The 21,338-nt window shown below is 36.0% G+C and overlaps 1 protein-coding gene across 2 annotated transcripts in view; it reads right to left on the bottom strand.

Annotated features, from left to right (window-relative positions):
* Positions 1–5,932: 5,932 nt before the first annotated feature.
* LOC107582396 (ephrin type-A receptor 8-like) overlaps positions 5,933–21,338 on the bottom strand; it is an 86,081-nt gene continuing 70,675 nt past the window's right edge. The window contains exons 8-17 of one of the 2 annotated variants that reach the window (XM_016268223.1): positions 21,120–21,225; positions 19,823–19,890; positions 19,512–19,637; positions 13,765–13,950; positions 13,176–13,237; positions 12,856–13,065; positions 12,071–12,220; positions 9,751–9,941; positions 9,071–9,226; positions 5,933–7,138 (exon numbers count right to left, since the gene is read on the bottom strand). In XM_016268223.1, the coding sequence (XP_016123709.1) occupies positions 7,024–7,138; positions 9,071–9,226; positions 9,751–9,941; positions 12,071–12,220; positions 12,856–13,065; positions 13,176–13,237; positions 13,765–13,950; positions 19,512–19,637; positions 19,823–19,890; positions 21,120–21,225 (1,370 nt within the window). In that variant the 3' untranslated portion in view covers positions 5,933–7,023. The remainder of the gene's footprint in view (positions 7,139–9,070; positions 9,227–9,750; positions 9,942–12,070; positions 12,221–12,855; positions 13,066–13,175; positions 13,238–13,764; positions 13,951–19,511; positions 19,638–19,822; positions 19,891–21,119; positions 21,226–21,338) is intronic. The other variant, XM_016268225.1, reaches the window with a different exon arrangement.

Genomic DNA, 21,338 nt, shown 5'->3' with positions numbered 1-21,338 from the left:
TTCTCCCTGGTGAATGACACATGATGTAGCCCAGCGGTCCCCAATTCAAGACCCCGCCCCCAAACTACCCCCCCCCCACACACACACACACGATTGAGCTGTGTTACGATTGATATGATCCCTACACAGTGTTAATTGCTCCCTTCTCCCTGAGCAGGGGAAATCCGTTGAAGTTTACTTCACTTCGGAATATGGGCTGAAATATGGAACCGCTGATGTAGCCTATTGTAATGTTGTCTCTGGTATTCTGGTTTGTGAGCGTATATGCGTTCAGGGGGCATGGCTCTGGACAGCGATTGCAGGGAAGGTGGGACGTTCGCTTTCAGTGCAATCAGGCTAAAGTTAGCATTTCCCAATATCTCCTACTGCACCTTTAATCCCCCTGTTGCTTTGGTCTTCATCAACAGCCGCTTGTGCCACCTGCTGGTGAGACAGCAGCTGGAGATCATGCATCGGTGCTCTACTGCTATTCCTGCAGATGTGCAATGACGAATTTTCTGCCAAATTTTACCACTTAATTTGTGGAAGCGAATTTGGAAAGTGAAATAAAATGGACCGAAATTTGCCGTCGAATATTATACATCGTATTTTTAAACAGATTGAATATTTTGGAAGTGAATTCTGGAGGGTGAATATAAATGATTGAATTTTTAATTATGAAAACGTGTGTGAAATATTTTGAATTGAAATATTCACAGCTTAAATAAACAACTACGTTAAATTTCAGGACCTAAAAATGCAAGCCCTGGAAATACAAGGCATTAAAAATGCATGCACTGCTAATGCAATGCATTGCATTATTTTTTTCAATTAGTGCTATTCAACATGCTTTTTTGTTTTAAAGATATATGGCATTATTTTTCTTCCATAGGAATCCATTCATTACCCACTGAATTAGCCCTCCAGAGAATAAATCTGAGAATGGAAACACTTTTTCGGTAATAAGCTCCATGAAGTTGAATCGGTGGCCAGGCATTTAATCCGGGCCGACAACACCAAGGAAGCGTATGGTAACAAAATGACAACACCAGGGTAGGGAAATCCTTATTCGACCTGTTCAGGTAATTAGGTCACTCACTGTGACTCTCTTTAATTCTTTATACATGCAAGTATGAGAGTGTTATGACTCATGCTATATAGTGAGTCATGAGATTCATTAGGCTAATTAAGAGCTGCTTACAGTACGAGGTCACAGAAGCGTACAGAATAGATTTGTAGCAGATAAATGTGTAATTATTTTCTTTTCCGCTTATTTCGGATCTTTTTTTTTTACACGTTAGCCCAACATATATCGTTGCCACAAATTCACCCTTTCCATTGCACAATTGGGTCATGTGGACTCAAATGTCTATTTCTTTTTCTTTACGAATACTATATGCACTGAGCCTATAACAAACACAAGGTGCTCATGAATGTTTAATCAAAGAGTTTGTATTCATTGCACGCATTGCAAATGTTTGGGAGACAACAAGAACGAAACTGTTTGCATTTTGTTCCATTGGATAACTGTGGGACGTCCACTTAGACTTATGCTCTCCTATACTCACATAATAACCTCTCCCTTCTAAGTATGACCTGAACCATTTAATTACCATGCCAGAAACTTAAACTTAAACCCAGTTGGTGACAAAAGTAATTTATAGTGTTGTTTACAGTGTCCAAATTAATATTGAATATGATCTGCATCCTGATTTCTGACATCAGGATTGTTTTTCATAACTGAGAGACATTCAAAAGAAACACATTTTTTATTTTATTTTTTATATATTATTTAAGTTATAGGTGGTCAGAAATGATAGGTACCTAAATTAAAACTTCAATATATTTATTTAAAATATTTGTACTTTCATAAAAATGTCATACAAGTTCATTTTGTCAAACTCCAGGACCTTTATATAAAGATTTTAAATATAAATTATATATATGAAGTTTGGCGGCCAAATGTTATAATATTTAATTAAAATAATAAACATTTTTAGTAGTTTATGCTCATTAAGGCTGCATTTAGTTAAACAAAAATACAGTAAAAACAGTAATATTGTGAAATATTATTACAATTTAAAATAACAGTTTGTTCAATTAAAAAAATTATTTATTTATGTGATGTCAAAGCTGAATTTTCAGCATCATCACTCCAGTCTAAAGTGTCACATGACATGATCCTTCAGAAATAATTTTAATATACTGCTTAAGAAACATTTATTATTATCAGTGTTGAAAACAGTTTTACTGCTTTTTTCAGGATTATTTGATGAATAGAAAGTTCAAAAGAACAGCAATTATTTAAATTTTTGTAACATTATAAATGTCTTTACTGTAACTTGACTTTAATGTGTGCTTGCTGAATAAAAGGGAGCTGACGTATCATGAAAATCTGACTTTTCCAGGTTTTAAGTGCTATAATCAGGTATCCGGTGCATCTACCAACCAAGGAAACGTGAAAAAGATTAACCCAGTAACTTTGTTTTGGTAAGCCCTTTTCTGCAAGCGTCTGAGAAAACGAGCGTGTCTGATTTCGCTCCCCTAGTGACGTGGCAAAGGGATCTCATTATAATATTACCGCCCCTTAATCTGTAAATTTACACCCACCATGCAGTCATTTTGATTTCGCAAGCGACAAACAGTGTACCAGCTCTAATGCCATGGCGAAAGTGTGAGCAAAACATGCTAACTCTTCTGTCTTTGGCTACACAGACGAGCACAGAACACTGTTTAGAGTCCCAGCCTCAGAGGAGACAAGAGAGCAGAGGATTTATTGATTTATTTAATGTATATTGCTGCTGCCACACAGATCTAAAATAAACATGCAATTTATTTCCCAGCAGTTTACCTTCACAGACATAACCGACTGTTTTTTTAACTCGTTTGTTTGTGTGTGAATGAGAACTTAGTTTAGTACTCACATGCTGTGACAGCCGCTTTCTGTTCGTGTGCTTCGAGTGTGTGCGCTCAGAAAACCAAAGTTTAAACTAATATGGTTTAAAACGCATGATTTCAGGCAATAAACATGATAATCAGAACCAAAACAGATGTTTTTAGCAGGTACGAGCTGTAATGGCGCAGCTCTATTCTGGAAAAGGGGGCGGGGAGCAGCAGCTCATTTGCATTTAAAGAGACAGGCAGAAAAATCTGCATGTTTCTGCTTCCACTCAAAATAGGCAATTTCAAAATAATATAATAAATGATCTGTGGAGTATTTTGAGCTGAGACTTCACAGACACATTCTGGGGACACCAGAGACTTATATTACATATTGTAAAAAGGGGCATAAAATGTCTCCTTTACGGTTTTTACATTTTTAAGTTAAAATGTTAATCTAAAATGTATCTGAAGTTTAAGGAAATAGATATAGATTTAAAGTTAAAATGTAAAAATATATTTGACTTTTTAAGGGAAAACATATTCATTCCTTTAAGCATTCAGATACATATTTTAACTTAAAATCTTGATTTTATCTATCAACTACACTTGTTTGTATAATCTGCAATATCACAGCTGTAAAATGCCTCTAACTTATAGTAAGAAGTCTTCTGTGGCATAATCTGATTATAATAGTGTGCATTATGTTGTGTGGGAGGGCGTCACATTGCTGCTCAGCTTGTTGTGTGACCTCCTGCATGGTGTCCTGTCTGACTGTGCTCACTCAACGGGAATGAGAAAGTGATGGAGGACAAATTTCGTACATCGTCACAACACACATCCGCAACAGTGAACTCCGTTATCACCGATGGCTGAAGCTGTGATACGAGCCTGTCTTTGAATTGAACTCGTCTCATTTAAGAGTTTTGTGTTACAGACTCAATATTTGGCATCTAACTGCAGAAGAAAGTCACTTTAGCTGTCTGTGGGAAATGCAAATCAGTTCAGTGTTGACAATATGGTTCTTTATAGTCAAACAGAAGCTATATTGTATTTGGACACTTAAGGCTTAAAAATGTCTGAAAGTCATTAAATAACAAAATATCAAACATATGTTGCTTACCTAAATTTACTTTTCTTTGTCAATTTAGATCAATGACCATAAAGTCTCCAAATCAACAATTACAAGCTAATTGCCGTTAAAAAGGTCTTAAATTTTATGCATTTAAAGTCTTAAATTCATAAATATATGACACTGAATGTTGCATAAACTGCAAAAAAAAAAAAAAAAAAAAGAATATATTCCTCTTTTGTTTTGTTTTCCAGTACAAATACTGTATCTAAGACACATTTACTTGAGATGCAAATTAAAGTATGGCATTTTATTTTTTTATTTTTTTTTGAGAAACTGAACAATATCAAGTAAGTTAATGCTTAAAAAAATGAACAAACATGTCAATGGGGAATGAAAATTTGTTTTCCCTTTGAATTAAGTAGATTTTTTTTCTGAGCCCGTTGGCAGATATTATTATCATTTTTTATCATAAATTTATAATCACAATTTATTCAATTTATTTAATAAAAATTATAACAACAACAACAATACACACACATACTGTACATATGTATATAAAATTTTACTTTATTGAATTTATATAATAAGAATAATGATTCTACTAATGTTTTAATTTAATAATTTAAATCTAATTTAATCTAAATTACTTTAATTACTAAATTAAATTTGTTTAAAATAATAATTAAATTATATTTACATCATTTTAATTTATATAATTTTTTTTATACTATAAATTATTTTACTTGATAGTTCACATTTAAGAATATGTTTTGTTTTTTTTGTATTTTTGTTATTGATGTTTTTTAATTACCATAATGAGAACTTAAAAAACCAAAACAAAACTAAATTAATTTGATGTGGGGAAAATGTGTTTAATTTTCATAAACAATGTCACAATGGGGGGAAAAAAATCTTAAAACATCTTCATTTTCATTTCATTTTGGGGTAAAATATGACCCTGACATGGATTATTTTCAATGGGGAATTGTAAAAATGATGACGATATTGATGATGACAAAAAATAAATAAAAAATAAAACTACATTTAAATATCCTCTACGATTGGTTGAATTTATTGACAGACACACAATGGGAGGGTTTTGTTTTTATTTGCACTTCAGGTTGCATATAGATATAGCTCTTTTCAAAGAAACAGAGAGAGAGTGAAAAAAAATCTTAATTTTATTAATATTTACATGTAATTCATGAAACTCCATTAATGTCTTACAAACAAATGCACAATTAGGTAATTTTATAATTGAAACTTAATAGTTAAAATTTAATAAATAAAAAGATTAACATACAGACAATACCCTGTTGTCAAAAATTAAATGAGGTCCAGTGTTTTTGTAAAGTCAACATGAAATGGCATTCACAACCCATTTTACTTCTGTGAAAAGGATATCCAACAAGATAATTTAATGTATGGCGGGATTATACGGAAGCCCATTTCTGCCAAGGGATAAAAAAAAATATATATATATTATATTTCACAATTCCGATTTTACATCTCACAATTCTGAGTTTGTATCTTGCAATTCCGACTTTTCTCAGAATTGTGACATTATATTTTTTCTGACAATTCTGAGTTTATATAATCACAATTCTGTCAGAACTGTGAGATATAAACTCAGAATTGTGGGGGGAAACAGTTCTAAATTGTGAGATAAAAAGTCGCAATTGCCTTTTTATTATTATTTTTTTTTTATCCCGTGGTGGAACAAGCTTCCATAGAATCGTGAAAAGCGGTTGAAGGGGAACGTCCTTTCAGCTGGCGAAAGAGGTAGAGAACTTTTGAATGAAAATTACAAAAACAAAAGGTTACACTTTACTTGAAGGGGTGTGCATAAGACTGACATGACACCTTCATAATCATGACATGACACCTTCAAAAACCTTCATATTCATGACATGTGTCATGTCATGATTATGTAGGTGTCATGTCATGATTATGAAGGTGTCATGTCAGTCTTATGCACACCCCTTCAAGTAAAGTGTTACCAAACAAACATTTTTCCCTTTGGAAAAACATGCACAGATGAATCGTTCATAATAAGCCCAGGAACATCTAACAAAGTAAACGGGGTCCGTTTTGATTTCATGTTGACTTTAAATTAGTCACTCCCACCATTTCAAGATCTACACAACTTTTAGCACAAAGCAAGTTCATTACCATATCCTTAGTGTGTTAGTTTTAGTAAAACGACGGATTTATTTGATGCAAAACAGCCCAAACGCTGAGAACACTGATTTTCTCAGGGTCTGAATAAATACTCTGAAACTGGCCTGAACTCTGAATCCAGCAGTAAGAGAAAGATACAGACTCCATTTCAGACAGATTTCAAGAGTAAGGAAAGTTAAGTGTTTCTGTTTTCCGCAGACTAACATTTACACATATTTATTCCTCCCATTTCCGGAGGGATCCGGCGCCGTTCTGCACACAATAAATAACAGCAGGTTGAGTTTCAGAGCGTTTAATCAAACACATGACATACATAAATTGCCTTTTTCCGACCACAGAGACAAAACAGACTAATTCAGCATTTGTCCGTATTCTTGCGCGCTCTGCAGCTTTTGTCAGGAGCCCAAATGTTTCCTCTTGAGAGTCTCGGTTTGTCACAGATTATATGCTTGTAGCTTAACGCATATTCTCCTGTGGCATCTCATTGTTCCATCTTTTATTCAGCGTCACGTTTCAGTGCTTGAGGCACTCGTGAAGTTTTTATCCATGCCGCTGTGGTGGGTGTGGCCAAACTTGTACACGATGCATATTAATTTCCATCTTTTTAATATTCATGATTAGGTCCACTCTTTACATATTCATGACTCTATTATTCATAAAATCTTTATCAATGTACAACAATATTTAAATAATGTCATTTAAGGCAGTCCAAACATTTACAAAAGAAAGTAAAAGAGAAAAGGGATAATTGCAGAATGTCCCGCTGAAGAAGAAAAACTCCATCCTTATCCCAGTAATAATAGTCCATGTCAGGTTTCGTTAAAGAAGGGACAGTCGTTTGAAGTACATACACAAGACCCAAACACATATCAGATCCATATGTACTTGTATTCTGACGTGGTCCGTGATTATATGTGCACCGACGGCACGCTCTGGTTCAGTACCTGGGCTCTCATCACCTGGACGCTGGTCATGATCTTCTTCTGATGGCCCATTAGTGTGACTCCCAACCTCTGCATGTCACTGTGGAAGTGGACAACGAAACGGGATTAGATAATTATGGAATTATGTTTGTTAATTTTGTAAAGTATGATTAATATTTTTGATTCATAGACTCTGTATTATGAATGTAAACATCCAAAGACGAGCCGAGAAATGTGTTCAGAGAAGTTAAAACACACTCATTATTTATGGGACTACAGACTAATGTTAATGTAGACATGTTTGTTATTTTAATGGAAGCCCGTTTCCACCACGGATTAAAGTAAGAGTAAGAACTGCATGAAAAAAGTTAGAATTTGTGTGAGCAATATAAACTCTGAATTGCAAATTATAAATTCTGAATTGCAAGATATAAACATATAATTGACTTTTTCCTTTGAATTCGTTTTTTTCCTGCCACAGAATAAAAAAATAAAGATATTTCCAACTTTTTTTTTTTATGTCACAATTCTGACTTTCCCCCCCCCCCTTATAATTGCAAAATTAATTGCAACTTTTTTTCTCAGAATTTAGAGTTTATATCAGAATTCTGACTTTTATAAACTCAGAAATGCAAGAAAAAGTCTGAACTGTGATACAAAAAGTCAAACTTTAAAAAAAATGTTTATACCATGGCGGAAACAAGCTTCCATAATTATTGGAACTATCAATTCATTTCTACACAAACATCTACTAAACCCTTTCTATTGCTGTAATTGACCCTTTTCAATTGAATCATGGCCACTGTAACCATAAACATGATTATTTATGCAATTAACTGTGCAGCTCTAATTATGGGCTTTTTATGTTAAAAGATTCATAAACAAATGATTTGCAAACAGTATGGTTGCAGTTGGTCAGGGAAGAATGTTTTTTTTCTTACACTCTATAAACCCTGAAGACATTATTGTATGAGCACATCTAATAAAGAGACTCTAACAAAATGATTTCCAGAAAGCTAGTTGCATTTTGTTGAACAGAACAGTGCATTTGGTTCAAAACTGACCACCCACTGAGTAGTGAAGGAAATGTGGAGAAAAAATTGAAAAATAGCCCTACGAGACCACAGTACCGTTTTTCAATTAATAACTAATCAGTGTTTTTAAGTTTTAGTAAATGTTTGCATTTATTTAGCTTTAATTTTTTTATGGAAGCCCATTTCCGCCACTAAATATTTTATTTATTTATTTTTAAGTAATTGCAAATTTTTCTCACAATTCTGACTTTTTTAAAAGCCAAAGCTGTGAGAAAGTCAAACTTTATATATATATATATATATATATATATATATATATATATATATATATATATATAATTCAATAGTGGAAACAAGCTTCCAAGCCTTTTATTTCAGTTGTAAATTTCATTTAAGATTTTAAGTTGAAGCTTTAATCTAATATTAGTTAACAGTAACAGCACTGTGAATTAATCTGCTTTTTTCTTCACAAAGCTTTTAAATGGCTACAAAACACTTGGAATATAGCGAAAAAATAGAAAGTAATGAAGTCATATGAGTTTGGAACAACATGCAAGTAGTACATTTTCATTTTTGGGTGATCTAACCTTTCAAACATCTGAAGGCAATCAAATTAAGAGCATAAACTAATGAAATGAACTTGTTAAAACTGGTCTCCACCAAGCTAGCTCCCATTTCTGTTTGAAAACCAGGCATCGATTGAAGGCTGCAATGTCTACAAATCCACTAAAACTGGACCAACAGGCATAGCACTGACTGACCCATTGGACAGACAATGGACACATAGTCCTGAAACTCCATCTAATGGTCACTGATCAGCTGACTTGAGGAGGTGGTGATCAATCAAAGGCTTAAAGTCATGAAGGCACCTCCAATCTGTCCTCCATCTACCTCAGCCAAAGATTCACGCTGTGAAGATGCATCTAAAAGGCTTCATCTCTGCATTAGCAATCTGGAGCGCTCCATCGTGTTATGGAGTAAGAACTCAATCAACTCACTGTTGTTTCATGCTCATCACATGTCCTAGAGTCAGATACCCTCCTGCGGCAAAGTGGTCCTTATAACGGCCCATCTTAATGGTGTCCAACCACTCATCCACAGATCTGCAGCTGGTGAAATCAGGAATACTTCTGTTCATCAAAGGACTGTTTAGTCTGAAATGAGAGCAGGGGGAGTGAGGAGGTACGTGCGAGTAGTACCTTTGAAATGCGGCGAGCGCGGGCAGAAAATCAATACGAGTTAAAATGATAGAGAAGATGGGAAAGGGGGGCTGTAGATTTGGCCGGTGTGGGTAGATTAATACAGGGATGAAATCCCTATTTCTTCCCATCAACGCATCTGGATATGCACCGGCAACTTGACAGGACATGCACGCCGAGCTGAGCAATTTATACAAGTCCAATTGTGAAAGCAGAAGCGTTCTTTTTCGGTTCATGGCGGATCAATGTCAATATAGCACAGAGGTCTTTTATTTAACAGCGAACACATCTATTTGAGAGGAGCTTATTGGAAAACGTACACTTGCGTCTTAAAGCGGCCTGCCGTATTCCCAGCCACTCGGATGAAACTTTCTCATCAACTTTGCGAGACTTTTAAAATGGATCATATCTGATGCCGACAAAGTGCATTTGTCGGGTAAATCCCCCCGAAGGCAGCATATCGATTGCTGGCCGCTCACCTGCACAATGTGTCCATTGACTTGAGGTTCTCGGGGTTCCGGATCAGCTTGTCCAGGACCGTGACGATCTGACAGAATTTGGGCCTTTCATTGCGGTCTTTCTGCCAGCAGTCCAGCATTAGGGTGTGGAGCGCACCGGGGCAGCCCATGGTGGCCGGGAGTCGGTAGCCCTCCTCTACGGACTTGATCACCTGCAGAAAAAACAAACAAACAGTCAAACTGAATTAAAATGACAAAAAACAAAAACAGAATCACAGAGTTGGAAAAAGGATCACTCCCTTGTGTCAGTATTATGTTGAACCACCTTTTGCTTTAATTATAGCCTTTAGTGTGTTCGGATTTGCCTCTACTAACTTTGCACATGTAGACTTTGCAATATTTGCCCGCTCTTCTTTGCAGAACTGCTCAAGTTCAGTTATATTTGATGGTGAGTGTTTGTGGACTGCAGTCTTCAAGTCATTCCACAGATTTTCAGTGGGGTTTGAGTCTGGGCTCTTACGAGGCCATGCAAGAACATTCACCTTTTTCTCCTTCAACCACTGTGTGCTCAGTTTTGCTGTGTGCTTTGGGTCATTGTCATGTTGGAAGGTAAACCTTCTTCCCATTTACAACTTTCTGTCAGAGGGCAGCAGATTTTCCTCAAGGATTTGACAGTATTTTGCCCCATCCACGTTTCCTTCTATCCTGACAAGTGCTCCAGTCTCTGCTGCAGAGAAACACCCCAAAACAGGATTTTACCACCTCCATGCTCTACTGGAGGAATGCTGTTGTTTGGATGGTGAGCTGTTTTGGATTTCTGCCAGATATATAATTTGGTGTTGAGGCCAAATAATTCAATTTTAGTCTCATCTGCCTCAGAATCTTCAAGGTGTGTTTTGGCAAAGCTCAGTCGTGACTGCATGTGGCCTTTCTTGAGGAGTGGCTTTTTTCTTGCAACCCTCCCATACAAGCCACATTTGTGGAGAATTTGTGATATTGTTGTCACATGCACACAATAACCACTCTTTGTCATAAATTCCTGCTGCTGCTTCAGAGTTGCTGTAGGCCTCTTGGTCCTTCTAGTTCTTTCATCCAGTTCGGAGCGATGTCCTGATCCAGGGAGGGTCTGTGTTGTACCAAATACCTTACACTTCTTAATAATAGACTTCACTGTGCTTCTAGGCATTGATAAAGCCTTTGACGTTTTTTGTATCCGTCTCCTGACTTGTGCCTGTGGATAACTTTATCGTGGAGATCTTTTGACAGTGCCTTGCCACCCATCGTTGATTGTTTGCTTCAGTTGCACTACCAAGAACAGAAATGCTCCAGGAAAGCTCTTTTCGTGCTCAGCTAATCAAAATGAGCACAGCTGATCACAGATGGAAGTCAAATGGCTTTGTGTGCCATTGAGAAGGTGATTAGCTACACCTGATTGAGTTTACAAGTTATTTTTAAGAGAGGGGTGATCCTTTTTCCAACTCAGTGATTCTGGTTTATTATTTTTCAGTTGAATGTTATAAATTGTGTAAATACAGCTGGATTAAAAAAATCATTTCAGGCTGCAAAGCAACAAAAGTTATTTTAAAGGGGGGTGATTATTTTCGATACCCACTGTACACTGTATAAATTATTTAATCCAATTTTGTCTACACGTCTTAACTCTCAGGAATCTGATCAAATAATGAGTCACAAAGTAGCAAATTGCAGCTGATATTACTTCTGGATGACGAATCACACTGGAAGTACAGTTTCATGCAATGCACGGTCATTATTATTATTACTACTATTATTATGAATTTATTTAATTTGTTTGTTTTTATATATATTTTGAATTTTAGATCAAAATGTAAAAAAAATTTTTCTAAAATATCCAGAAACCTAAGATAAATTTACTCCATATGATAATATAAAAATGCTTATTAAGAAAAAAAATATGTATTTTGTAGTGTATTATTATTTAATATATTTTATGAATATTAAAAATATATTTTAAAAAAATTACTTTTACATTAGATAATATGAAAAAATGCTAATTAACAAAACAAAAATGATTTTTTTGCAGTATATGAGTGTTACTTTATTATCATTGAGATACTATTATAGCTTTTTATTATTTTGGATAAGTTCTTATTTTTATATTTTTGCTTTTTCATTTATATTTTAAAGTTTTAGTAATTTGGTTTTTTTTATGTCTAAAAAGTTTGTTTAAATTTAAGATTTTTTAATATTTGATTTTATTTTAGTTAACATTTATTTTATTTCAGTAATGGAAATTTAAGTTAACTATAATAACCCTGCACTGTTCTGAACATTGCCCATATACAGTGTCATTTAGACCCACATCTCTGTTGGTCAAGTTCCAATATGGCCGTTCTCCGTATGACATCACTTCCCACATCACCACTCCATAACTCCATACGTCACTGGAGGAGGAGAACTTCCGATAGGCAATAGCCTCCGGCGCTGTCCAGCGGATCGGGATCTTTCCTCCCTAAAAGCCAATGAAGATGGAGGAAGACAAAGATTAGGGAGACAAATAACCAAACTGTGTATGAATAAACACCAAAAATTCCCATGAACTGTCAGTTTTTCAATTCAGACTGAATGGAAAATACTGTCATCACAGGGCAACAGTTTAGCAAATTAGTTAAACTAGGCTACCTAAATATACATATGGTTTAATGGCACTAACATTTGAAGCTACCTCTACTGTCTTTCAAATACCGCAGTGACACATATACTTGTTGTTGTAAAGCAGGGCTGGGCAACTTCAGTCCTGGAGGGCCACTGTCCTGCAGAGTTTTGCTCCAACCCTAATCAAACACACCTGCCTGTAGCTTTATGGTGTGCTCCAAACAGGATATATTGCAGGATATCGGTTGTTTGGTCCCCTACACCCTTCAACCCTTCAAAGCTCTCACTCCGGAGGGTAAACCCTTTGAAGGGATTAGGGCATAGGGATGAGCCCTTCCGAATGGAACGCAGGGCAAGTGATCTTGAAGACATTGATTAGCTTGTTCAGGTGTGTTAATTTAGGGTTGGAGCTAAACTCTGCAGGACAGTGGCCCTGCAGGACCAAAGTTGCCCAGCCCTGTTGTAGAGTATGCTCCTGGTTTTATCACTCACACTGGTGGTGTAGGCTGCATCAGGGTCGTCCTCCAGCACGCGTGACAGACCGAAGTCTGAAATCTTGCACACCAGATTACTGTTGACCAGAACATTCCTGGCAGCCAAGTCCCGGTGGACGTACCCCAGATCAGCCAAGTAAGTCATGCCAGCAGCTATGCCACGCAGAATCCCGACCAGCTGAATAATGGTGAACTGACCATCATGTCTCTGTTTCGAGGGAAGAAAAACAAGTTGAGGGAGAGAAATCTGTGAAGTTTCAGCGAGGCGAAGCAAAACTATAGAGATATATGAGAACAAACACAAAAGTGTTTACACACCCTCAGGAAAGAGTCCAAGGAGCCGTTCTCCATGTACTCTGTGATGATCATTACTGGTTTGCCTTGGTAGAGAATGCAAAAACACAGAGAAAAACAGGGGAAAGAACAAGAACAAGATGTCAGGAGATTGGAGAGGTGATGCAAGTCTGGGTGAAGAGAAACAGAACTGTGGGTTTTCTTCACTTTTTACCCAACTATAAGCAAATTACTGGGTGAAGTAGTAATGTACATTTAGCAGATCATTGCAAAAATAAATAAATGAAAAATAACAAAAAACAAAAACTAAACATTGACAGGGTAATCAGGACCCCAATATGAAGTGCATATTACAAGACATATTTATTCGAAATACCTTTTCTTAAATTTTATACTAACTGAAGTTTTATTAAATCAATAATAAAAACTGAATTAGTATAAAAATGTATTTACATTTTCTTCAATGATATAGTCAAATTCATATGTGTATGGGATAAGGAGTAAAACATTCTGCTACCTAAATGGTATTTAAAGATTTTGAACATAAAATAATGTACTTCAAAAATGTCCCATTAAGAGGTGCACTACACTGATAGTTTTTTAAAGTGCTTACTGCGGGTAACAACCCCCTCCAGGTGGATGACATTGGGGTGATCGAACTGTGCCATGATGCTGGCCTCGCCCAGGAAATCTCTCCTCTGTTTCTCTGTGTAGCCGGCTTTGAGAGTCTTCAGAGCCACCGGGATATCACGTTTCCCCGGCAGCTTCATCCGCCCGTAACACACTTCCCCAAACTCTCCTGATGTGTGCCAGAAAACAAGATCAGACAGTGGACAGTGTCCACTCATGCTGGATTTGAATTTGACTAACACTTTCAACCTTCACAATGAAATTCACATGACTTCTGACTGTTTTGACATTAATACTAAAATTATGTGTATATATACAGTTGTTCTCATGAGATATTTAGCATTTTTAATAAGATAATATCTTAGAAATATGATCATAAAATGTAAATAAAATGTTTTTTTTTTCTTCTTTTTTTCTGTATCACTGCCCTGATAAAGCTGCATATAATATATATATATATATATATATATATATATATATATATATATATATATATATATATATATATTGCAAAAAACAAAAACTTAAATTTACACAAAATATTCTGTTAAAAAGTTTTTAATTTCTTGGTTCGTAATAACGTGTTGCTTTTTTGGGAATCAATAACCAAACAGACAGACAGACAAATAAATCAATAAATCAAAAAAATGACCTACTAGGGTAATATGAAAAAAAAGCTCATTAAGAAAAATAATAGGATCAGTGTTATTTTAGTATCTTTGAGATAATATTATAGCTATTAATATTTTTAATCAGTTATTTCCAATTCTATTGTCATTTCATTATTATTATATTTTTTTACACTAGATTTTATAATTTTAGTTGAAATAATTCAAAAAATCTAAGATACATTTACTTACTAGTGCATAGGATAATACGGAGCCCCTGAAGGGACCTTAGCAAAAATAAAAAATACACAAGACTATCGGTTTCAATTTCCAAGGTATGTAGGTATTTTACATTAGCATTATTTTACTGACAAATGTCGAGAGCGCACTGTTGTAGCGCGAAAGTACATTAATATGATGCGCGAGTGCAATCTCTCTACTCGCACAAGGATTTACTTTGCTCTCGCTAGTGATGTTATGTTCTTGAACAAATCGTTCTTTTGAGCCGGTTCTCAGGAAGTAACCGGTTGAGCCGGTTCTCAGGAAGTAACCGGTTGAGCCGGTTCACAAATCGAACTGAATCGAACTGGTTGATGACGCAGGACGCACAGCCGAAGTAGCACGTCCAACTCAAAAAGAACTGAATGAGCCGGTTCAACCAACTGTCGAAATTTGCCGAGGATTACCGAGCACTCAAAAACAACCGAATGAGCCGTGGCGAAGTTTGCCGAGGATTACCGAGGACTCGACAAGAACCAAATGAGCCGTGGCGAAGTTTGCCGAGGATTCCCGAAGATTCTGTTGAGTGAGTTGACCATACTGTGCAAGCCTGAGGCACGTACTGGAAATATGCTTATTATGACTGCTATTAATTTACATTTTATTAAAACCTGCAAAAACCTTTCTGTGGAGTGATGTAAATAAATTTTACAATAGTGTATTGTGCATGAATATTATATTTAAAGTTGCTTAAGCGAAATCAAGGAGTTTATAAGACTGGTTTATTCATTCTTTATAATGTAGACATGTAGAACATATCCGCGTTTGTGCATCAATGTCTGTAATGTGAGCTGCAGGTGCGAAACTTTTAGGAATCTTATCCAAGTTGTAGGCTAGTCAATATTGGTCAGTCAGTCGTATCTGAGGATCCACGAATGAAACTGTGACCACAAACACCATTAACTTAAGTGAATTATATGACAATAATCAGCAATATGCTTTCACACAAATACCTTTATTTTTGAATGTTTCAATATGCGTTGACACAAATGACTTATTTGAATTTTTCATTGATACAACATGGCACTGAGTTGCTAGAAAAGAAATGCGTAGAGACGTTACTGCTGGATGACAGCACGAACCGATGAATCGGCTTTTTGAACCGGTTCAATGAGCCGATCTGTCCGAAAAGTACTGGTTCGCGGAAATAAATCGGACTTTGCATCACTAGCTCTCGCACAAAACCAGGGCTGCGTTCAGCCCCGACAAAAACGGTGCAAAGCGTTTTTTAAACGAAAACGGTGGTGCGTTGAACACTCTGTTCTGGTGACGCAAGAGTTGCAACTATGGCAGCTGAGAAGGGCATTCTTTGTGTTCTTTTTGAAGAATTTTTGGAGCCTGATGAAATCGGTATAAATACGTGTTTAAACTGCAAAATACGTTCGATGTTACAGTCACTGCCCTTGCCCTCCAGAATAAAAGAGAACATCCCAATCAAATGAAGGGATTTGTGGAAACTGTGGTTCCTAATTATTTTGATCCAACATTTGCCTCGCATTTCAGGATGAAAAGACAAACATTTCAGGTGAAGGATAATCCACTTCTTACCTCCAAGAGTGTGTTATGATCTATATGACCTTATTACTTTTATTGTGAGTATTAAGCTTATCATTATTGCTGATCACTGTTGTTGTGCTATGATATTGTAATATTTACCATTATATAATCAGAGGGGTATAGAAAAGTTTATGAAAGTGTCACTCCATAATACAGTAGCAAAATATATAAATATGTATAGTATTTTTATGTTACATTAATCAGTATTTAGCACACCTTCCTAAGGAAAGGATATGGACCAGAAGACATTGCAATTACTAACTGATATTTAGACAGACTTAAAGAAGTTCCAGATCTATACTTGTGCCCTTATTATTTCAGTTATTTTGCCTTTAATGTAAATAAACATGTGTAAACAATATTGCTATTGTGAATTTATTTGGATGTTAATTACATTGTGCGAGCTGTCTCTTTAATACCGCGTGGTTTATATACATGCTGCAGCTGATTGGGCTGACACGTTTGACACACCCACCAAACAAGAGAAAACGCATCTCGAACCCCGTTACACACCGTTGCACACCGTTTCCAGGAAACATGTCGTTCAAACCAGAAACCATAGCAAAACGGTGCACACCGGTTTGAGCTTGAACTTGCCCCAGATGTGCGCTCTCAGATATATTCTGCTCTCACCCAAAGAGTGCGCGCACACTTAAAACGTGTCCGTTGCGATCTTGATTCTCTCCTATCGCTCAAAGTGTGCGTGTGTGCACACTCAAACTGTGTCCTGTGAGCTGGAAATTAATTATTTTCGCACCTGGACTAAACGTTGTCAAAGGTTATTCACCAATCAGATTTCCACGACTGACTGATGAAAATGCTACTTGAAATCTAATTGGCTGAGAGGGAACTGCACCTGGAGTTCATTGAAAAATCATAGATGGGTCTGCAATTTCTTTACAATGTAATAATATTTAGCCATTTTAATCAAAAGTATATTAGAAATGGCTAGGAATGGGGTGCTTGGATGATTTGTACAAATAACCTAGTCTGTCTAACTGGTTGGCCAAACCCCACTAAGCGATTTATCTAAACAGACAAATAAAAATGATTCGTAAAAATCAAGCGTAGCGTTAGTTCTGGCAGGTCACGTTAGTCAAGCTCGCATCAGCTGACTCTCAGCTGATCCCCATCAACCTATGGGAATACGACACCTAAGTATTCATATATAAGGTCCCGCAGTAGTATCAGCAGTTTTCGCATTGCTCAATAGCTAATTACCCTCCTCCATCCCCAGCTCCTCCTCTGTCAGTCAGGATTCAGCCTTCTGATTCTCCTTTGAATCAGACTAATTCTAAAATGTGTACATAACATAATTGAACTTTAACGATATCTGCAATACATTTATGTTGGTTCTGTTCTGTTTACCCTGGGGGGTTATTGCTGCTCTCCCTGCTCTCATCCATGCTAGGCTGCATGGATGCGCAGGGAGTTCTTGCCCAGAACGGAACCATACCTCCAATCCAAACTGTATGCTAATTGTCAATCATCTTTGACGATAGTGGTCCTGACAGAATTCATTGTGTTCATACACGACTTGTGTATTTAGGTTGAAATATATATATATAAAAAATATATCTTCTGATTTAAAACAGAACTATTTAGATCAGGGTCAGATGCACTATTCCCTAATTAACTAAAATGTGGAGACCAAATTTACCACCATAACGAATTTCTCATTTGTGTCATAATATCATTATATTCTATGGGTTTAATGAATTTGCAGACAATGTAGTTATCTATAACTGTCATAACTGTATTTTCACTGTCTTAGAGGAGAGTGCCATTGAATGTGTAGATAATATGAAGTGGGTTTTCATGAAAAAAAAAAATCTAAGTACAGCAATTCTATCACAGCATTTATTGTGTTATATCTTGTGCATCATTTACATTTAGCATTCGATGTTGATTTAATAGGAAACATTATATTGTTACTTATTGGCATCATTGTACATATTGTGAATTCATTGCACTGATTTTAAATTCAGTTGAGGAATCTGACATAATATGACATAAAATTGATCTTTTATATGCAGCGTGTCTAAAAAAAATAATTCAGGCTAGGCTATAATATGTTGTATTTAGATAGGCAGACAGACTACTAGGTTATTTATTTGTACAAATCATCCAAGCACCCCATTCTTAGCCATTTCTAATATACTTTTGACTAATATGGCTAAATATTATTACATTGTAAATAAACTGCAGACCCATCTATGATTGTCAAAAGAATTCCAGGTGCAGTTCCCTCTCCGCCAATTAGATTTCACGTAGCATTTTCATCGGACAGTCATGGAAGTTTGATTAATTGATAACCTTTGACAACGTTTAGTCCAGGTGCGAAAATAATTAATGTCTCGGGCAAAGAAGATAATTGCGAGTGCACAGGATGCAGTTTAAGCACGCACACATGCACACTTTGAGCGAGAGGAGAGATTCGTACTGGCGCTTCATATTAATGCACTTTCTTGCTACAACAGTGCGCTCTCAATATTTGTCAGTAAAATTACGCCATATTATATATTTCATGCTTTTGTTTTCTTCATTGTAAGACGGCAGAGAGTGACGCAACCGGAAACTGTAATGCGTGAGCTTGCGAAACGTTTCTCGTGTGCACAATAACATTTTTCGTGAGCACTCGATGTTTTCTCGTGCCCACTCTAAACTTTTTCGTGAGCACGCGATGTTTTCTCGTGAGCACGCGATGTTTTCTCGTGCGCACGCGAAAGTCTGTGTATTTTTTATTTTTGCAAAGGTCCCTTCAGGGGCTCCGTAGGATACTATGAAAAATACATATTTTTTATTTTTTACTGTGTATGAGTGTTATTTTTGTGTTTTCCTTTAAATTTTAAAGTTCTAGTAATTTTGTTGTTTTTGTCAGTTTTAGTATTTTTAAAAAATATTTCTAAAAAGTTGAAGTTTTATGTATTTTATTTTATTTCAGTTAATATTTATTTTATTTCAAGTAATGAACATGTTTTTTTCAGGGTTTTATTTTTTTTATTAATTTTTTTTTTCAGCATGAGGACCTTTAATAGCAAGTAAATGGTCTCAAAACAGGAAGAGTCACTTTTGTTTGTGTCTAAAAACATCAGGGGAAGACGGTCAATCACCAGTGAGTCCATTTGTTTTTCAGGGTTTTACATAATTTTTTCAAATAAAATGATAAATATCTTGCATATTCTTTGGGCAAAACTTTTTATCATGCTGCTCTTTTTCCAGGCATTTCTCATGTATTCCCCAGGTGCCCAGGTGTATTTCACACAATCGCCAAGGACAGCTGTACCTGAACCGATGATTTTCTCTATTTTGATCCTGGACGCTTCAATTTCTCTGGCAAACTCATGGACAGCCTGGCAGGGGTCCTCATATGTGTGGGGATCAATATAAAATCTGGCTTCTGGAAATGATACTAGAATAAACAGAATTAGCATTTGGTCACATATTGCAGCATGAAAGCAATTTTTCAGTCACAGCCACAATCTCTGAAGGGCCCAGGCAGCAGCTACAGCAAGATACCGGAGCAAAAAAGCAATATTTTCCTGCCTAAAATTCATTAAAAGAGAAATCATCGGGGGAAAAGAGTGTCTCTCGTACCATGGCCATTTTGGTAGTGCATTTTCTCCTCGTCTGAGTCCTGGAAAGCTTTGCTGTACCCACAACGTCTGTAACGCAAACCAGGAGAAGAAACAGAAATATTGTGTGGTTTTTTTTAAACAGGGCCTTGTCATATACAACCCACATGTTAATAATATTCAAACAAGAATGTAAAAACGTATTTAACTCGATACTTCATTAACTTCAAGACATTTTTTCTTCATATGTGGATAACAAACGTCCTCTGTGTCTTAATCCGATGCCTTATACAGTATATATCAAATGAACAGAAAAAGTGTCCGTTCATTGAAGGGATTATAAATTATAATCAAATTCATTATTTGAAACAAACTTTAAGTTGCTGTCATCAAAAAGCAATAGAGCAACAGAGACCGCCCACTTTTCAGTGTTTTCACATTCATTTTCTCCATAGATTCCAGAAAATTCTACAATAAAGAGTTCAAATCATGAAATCATGAGATCAATCATATTGAAGATTTGATTCAAAGCAAACAAGTATTTTAAATGACGAAAGAATCGATCGAATCAGAAACAGTGGTACAAAAACTACAGAGTATAAGATTGCAAGTATTAAATATTATACATTTGAACTTGACAGCAAAATATTAAAACGTATGCAAACATTCCTTCATTCACAATGCTTCATGGGAGTTTCATGATACTTTTCAGTGCTTTCTATTGTATATTATCACTTAACCAGTAGGTCTGTCTTAAAAGGTAGGTCTGTCCATACGATTTCTGTATGGAGAAAATGAATGGGATTTTTATTTCTGGAATTCCACTGTTGTGCTATATATGACTTAAGGATATTTCCACAGTGCTATTAGTCCAAAATCAATCAAATTACATTCCCATTGTGAGATATGTGTTTCAGGGTGTACCTATAGTCCCATGAACCTCTTTCATAGATAATTACAGTATGAATCATAGAGGTGTTTGAGTGGAAGGGAAGCTAGCATGAATATATTCTTAAATTAACAATTCACCCCAAAATTATGAAACAAATAGAGATATCTGATTTGTGAATGGATCACTCTTTTGAGTCAAATCTTTTCAATGAATAATTTGCTCCAGTTCACAAAACCAGTCTGAATTATTCAAAAGTTGAGCTCATTCAGTCAGTGATTCAGTCAAAGAAAGAAAGAAAGAAAGTCATACAGGTTTAGAAGATAGGAGGGTGAGTAAATGATGACAGAATGTATTTTTAGATGTACTATCCCTTTAACATATGTTAGAGAATAAAGCAGGGAAAATGAATGCAGACAATTCAAAGTACTCCTCTTGCCGTTTTCTGCAGATGACAAGGGCCAGAAATGTCACCAGTCCCGTTACCGAAGCCATGCAGATCCAGATAATCGTCATGTTGGTATTTCGCAGGAGAGCTGGTGGAGAAAAACCAAATATCAACACAAACGCATCATTAAACCCTCTAAATGATCACCGGTTTTTTCACTGCAGGAGACGTTCGGCCAGAAATGTGTGTTTGTGTACAATG

The sequence above is a fragment of the Sinocyclocheilus grahami genome, unplaced genomic scaffold (genome assembly GCF_001515645.1).
Source record: "Sinocyclocheilus grahami isolate Dianchi unplaced genomic scaffold, SAMN03320097.WGS_v1.1 scaffold44.1, whole genome shotgun sequence".
NCBI classification, from domain to species: Eukaryota; Metazoa; Chordata; class Actinopteri; order Cypriniformes; family Cyprinidae; genus Sinocyclocheilus; species Sinocyclocheilus grahami.
The sequence above is the reverse complement of the archived record's forward strand: the minus strand, read 5'-3'. Positions and strand labels throughout refer to the sequence as shown.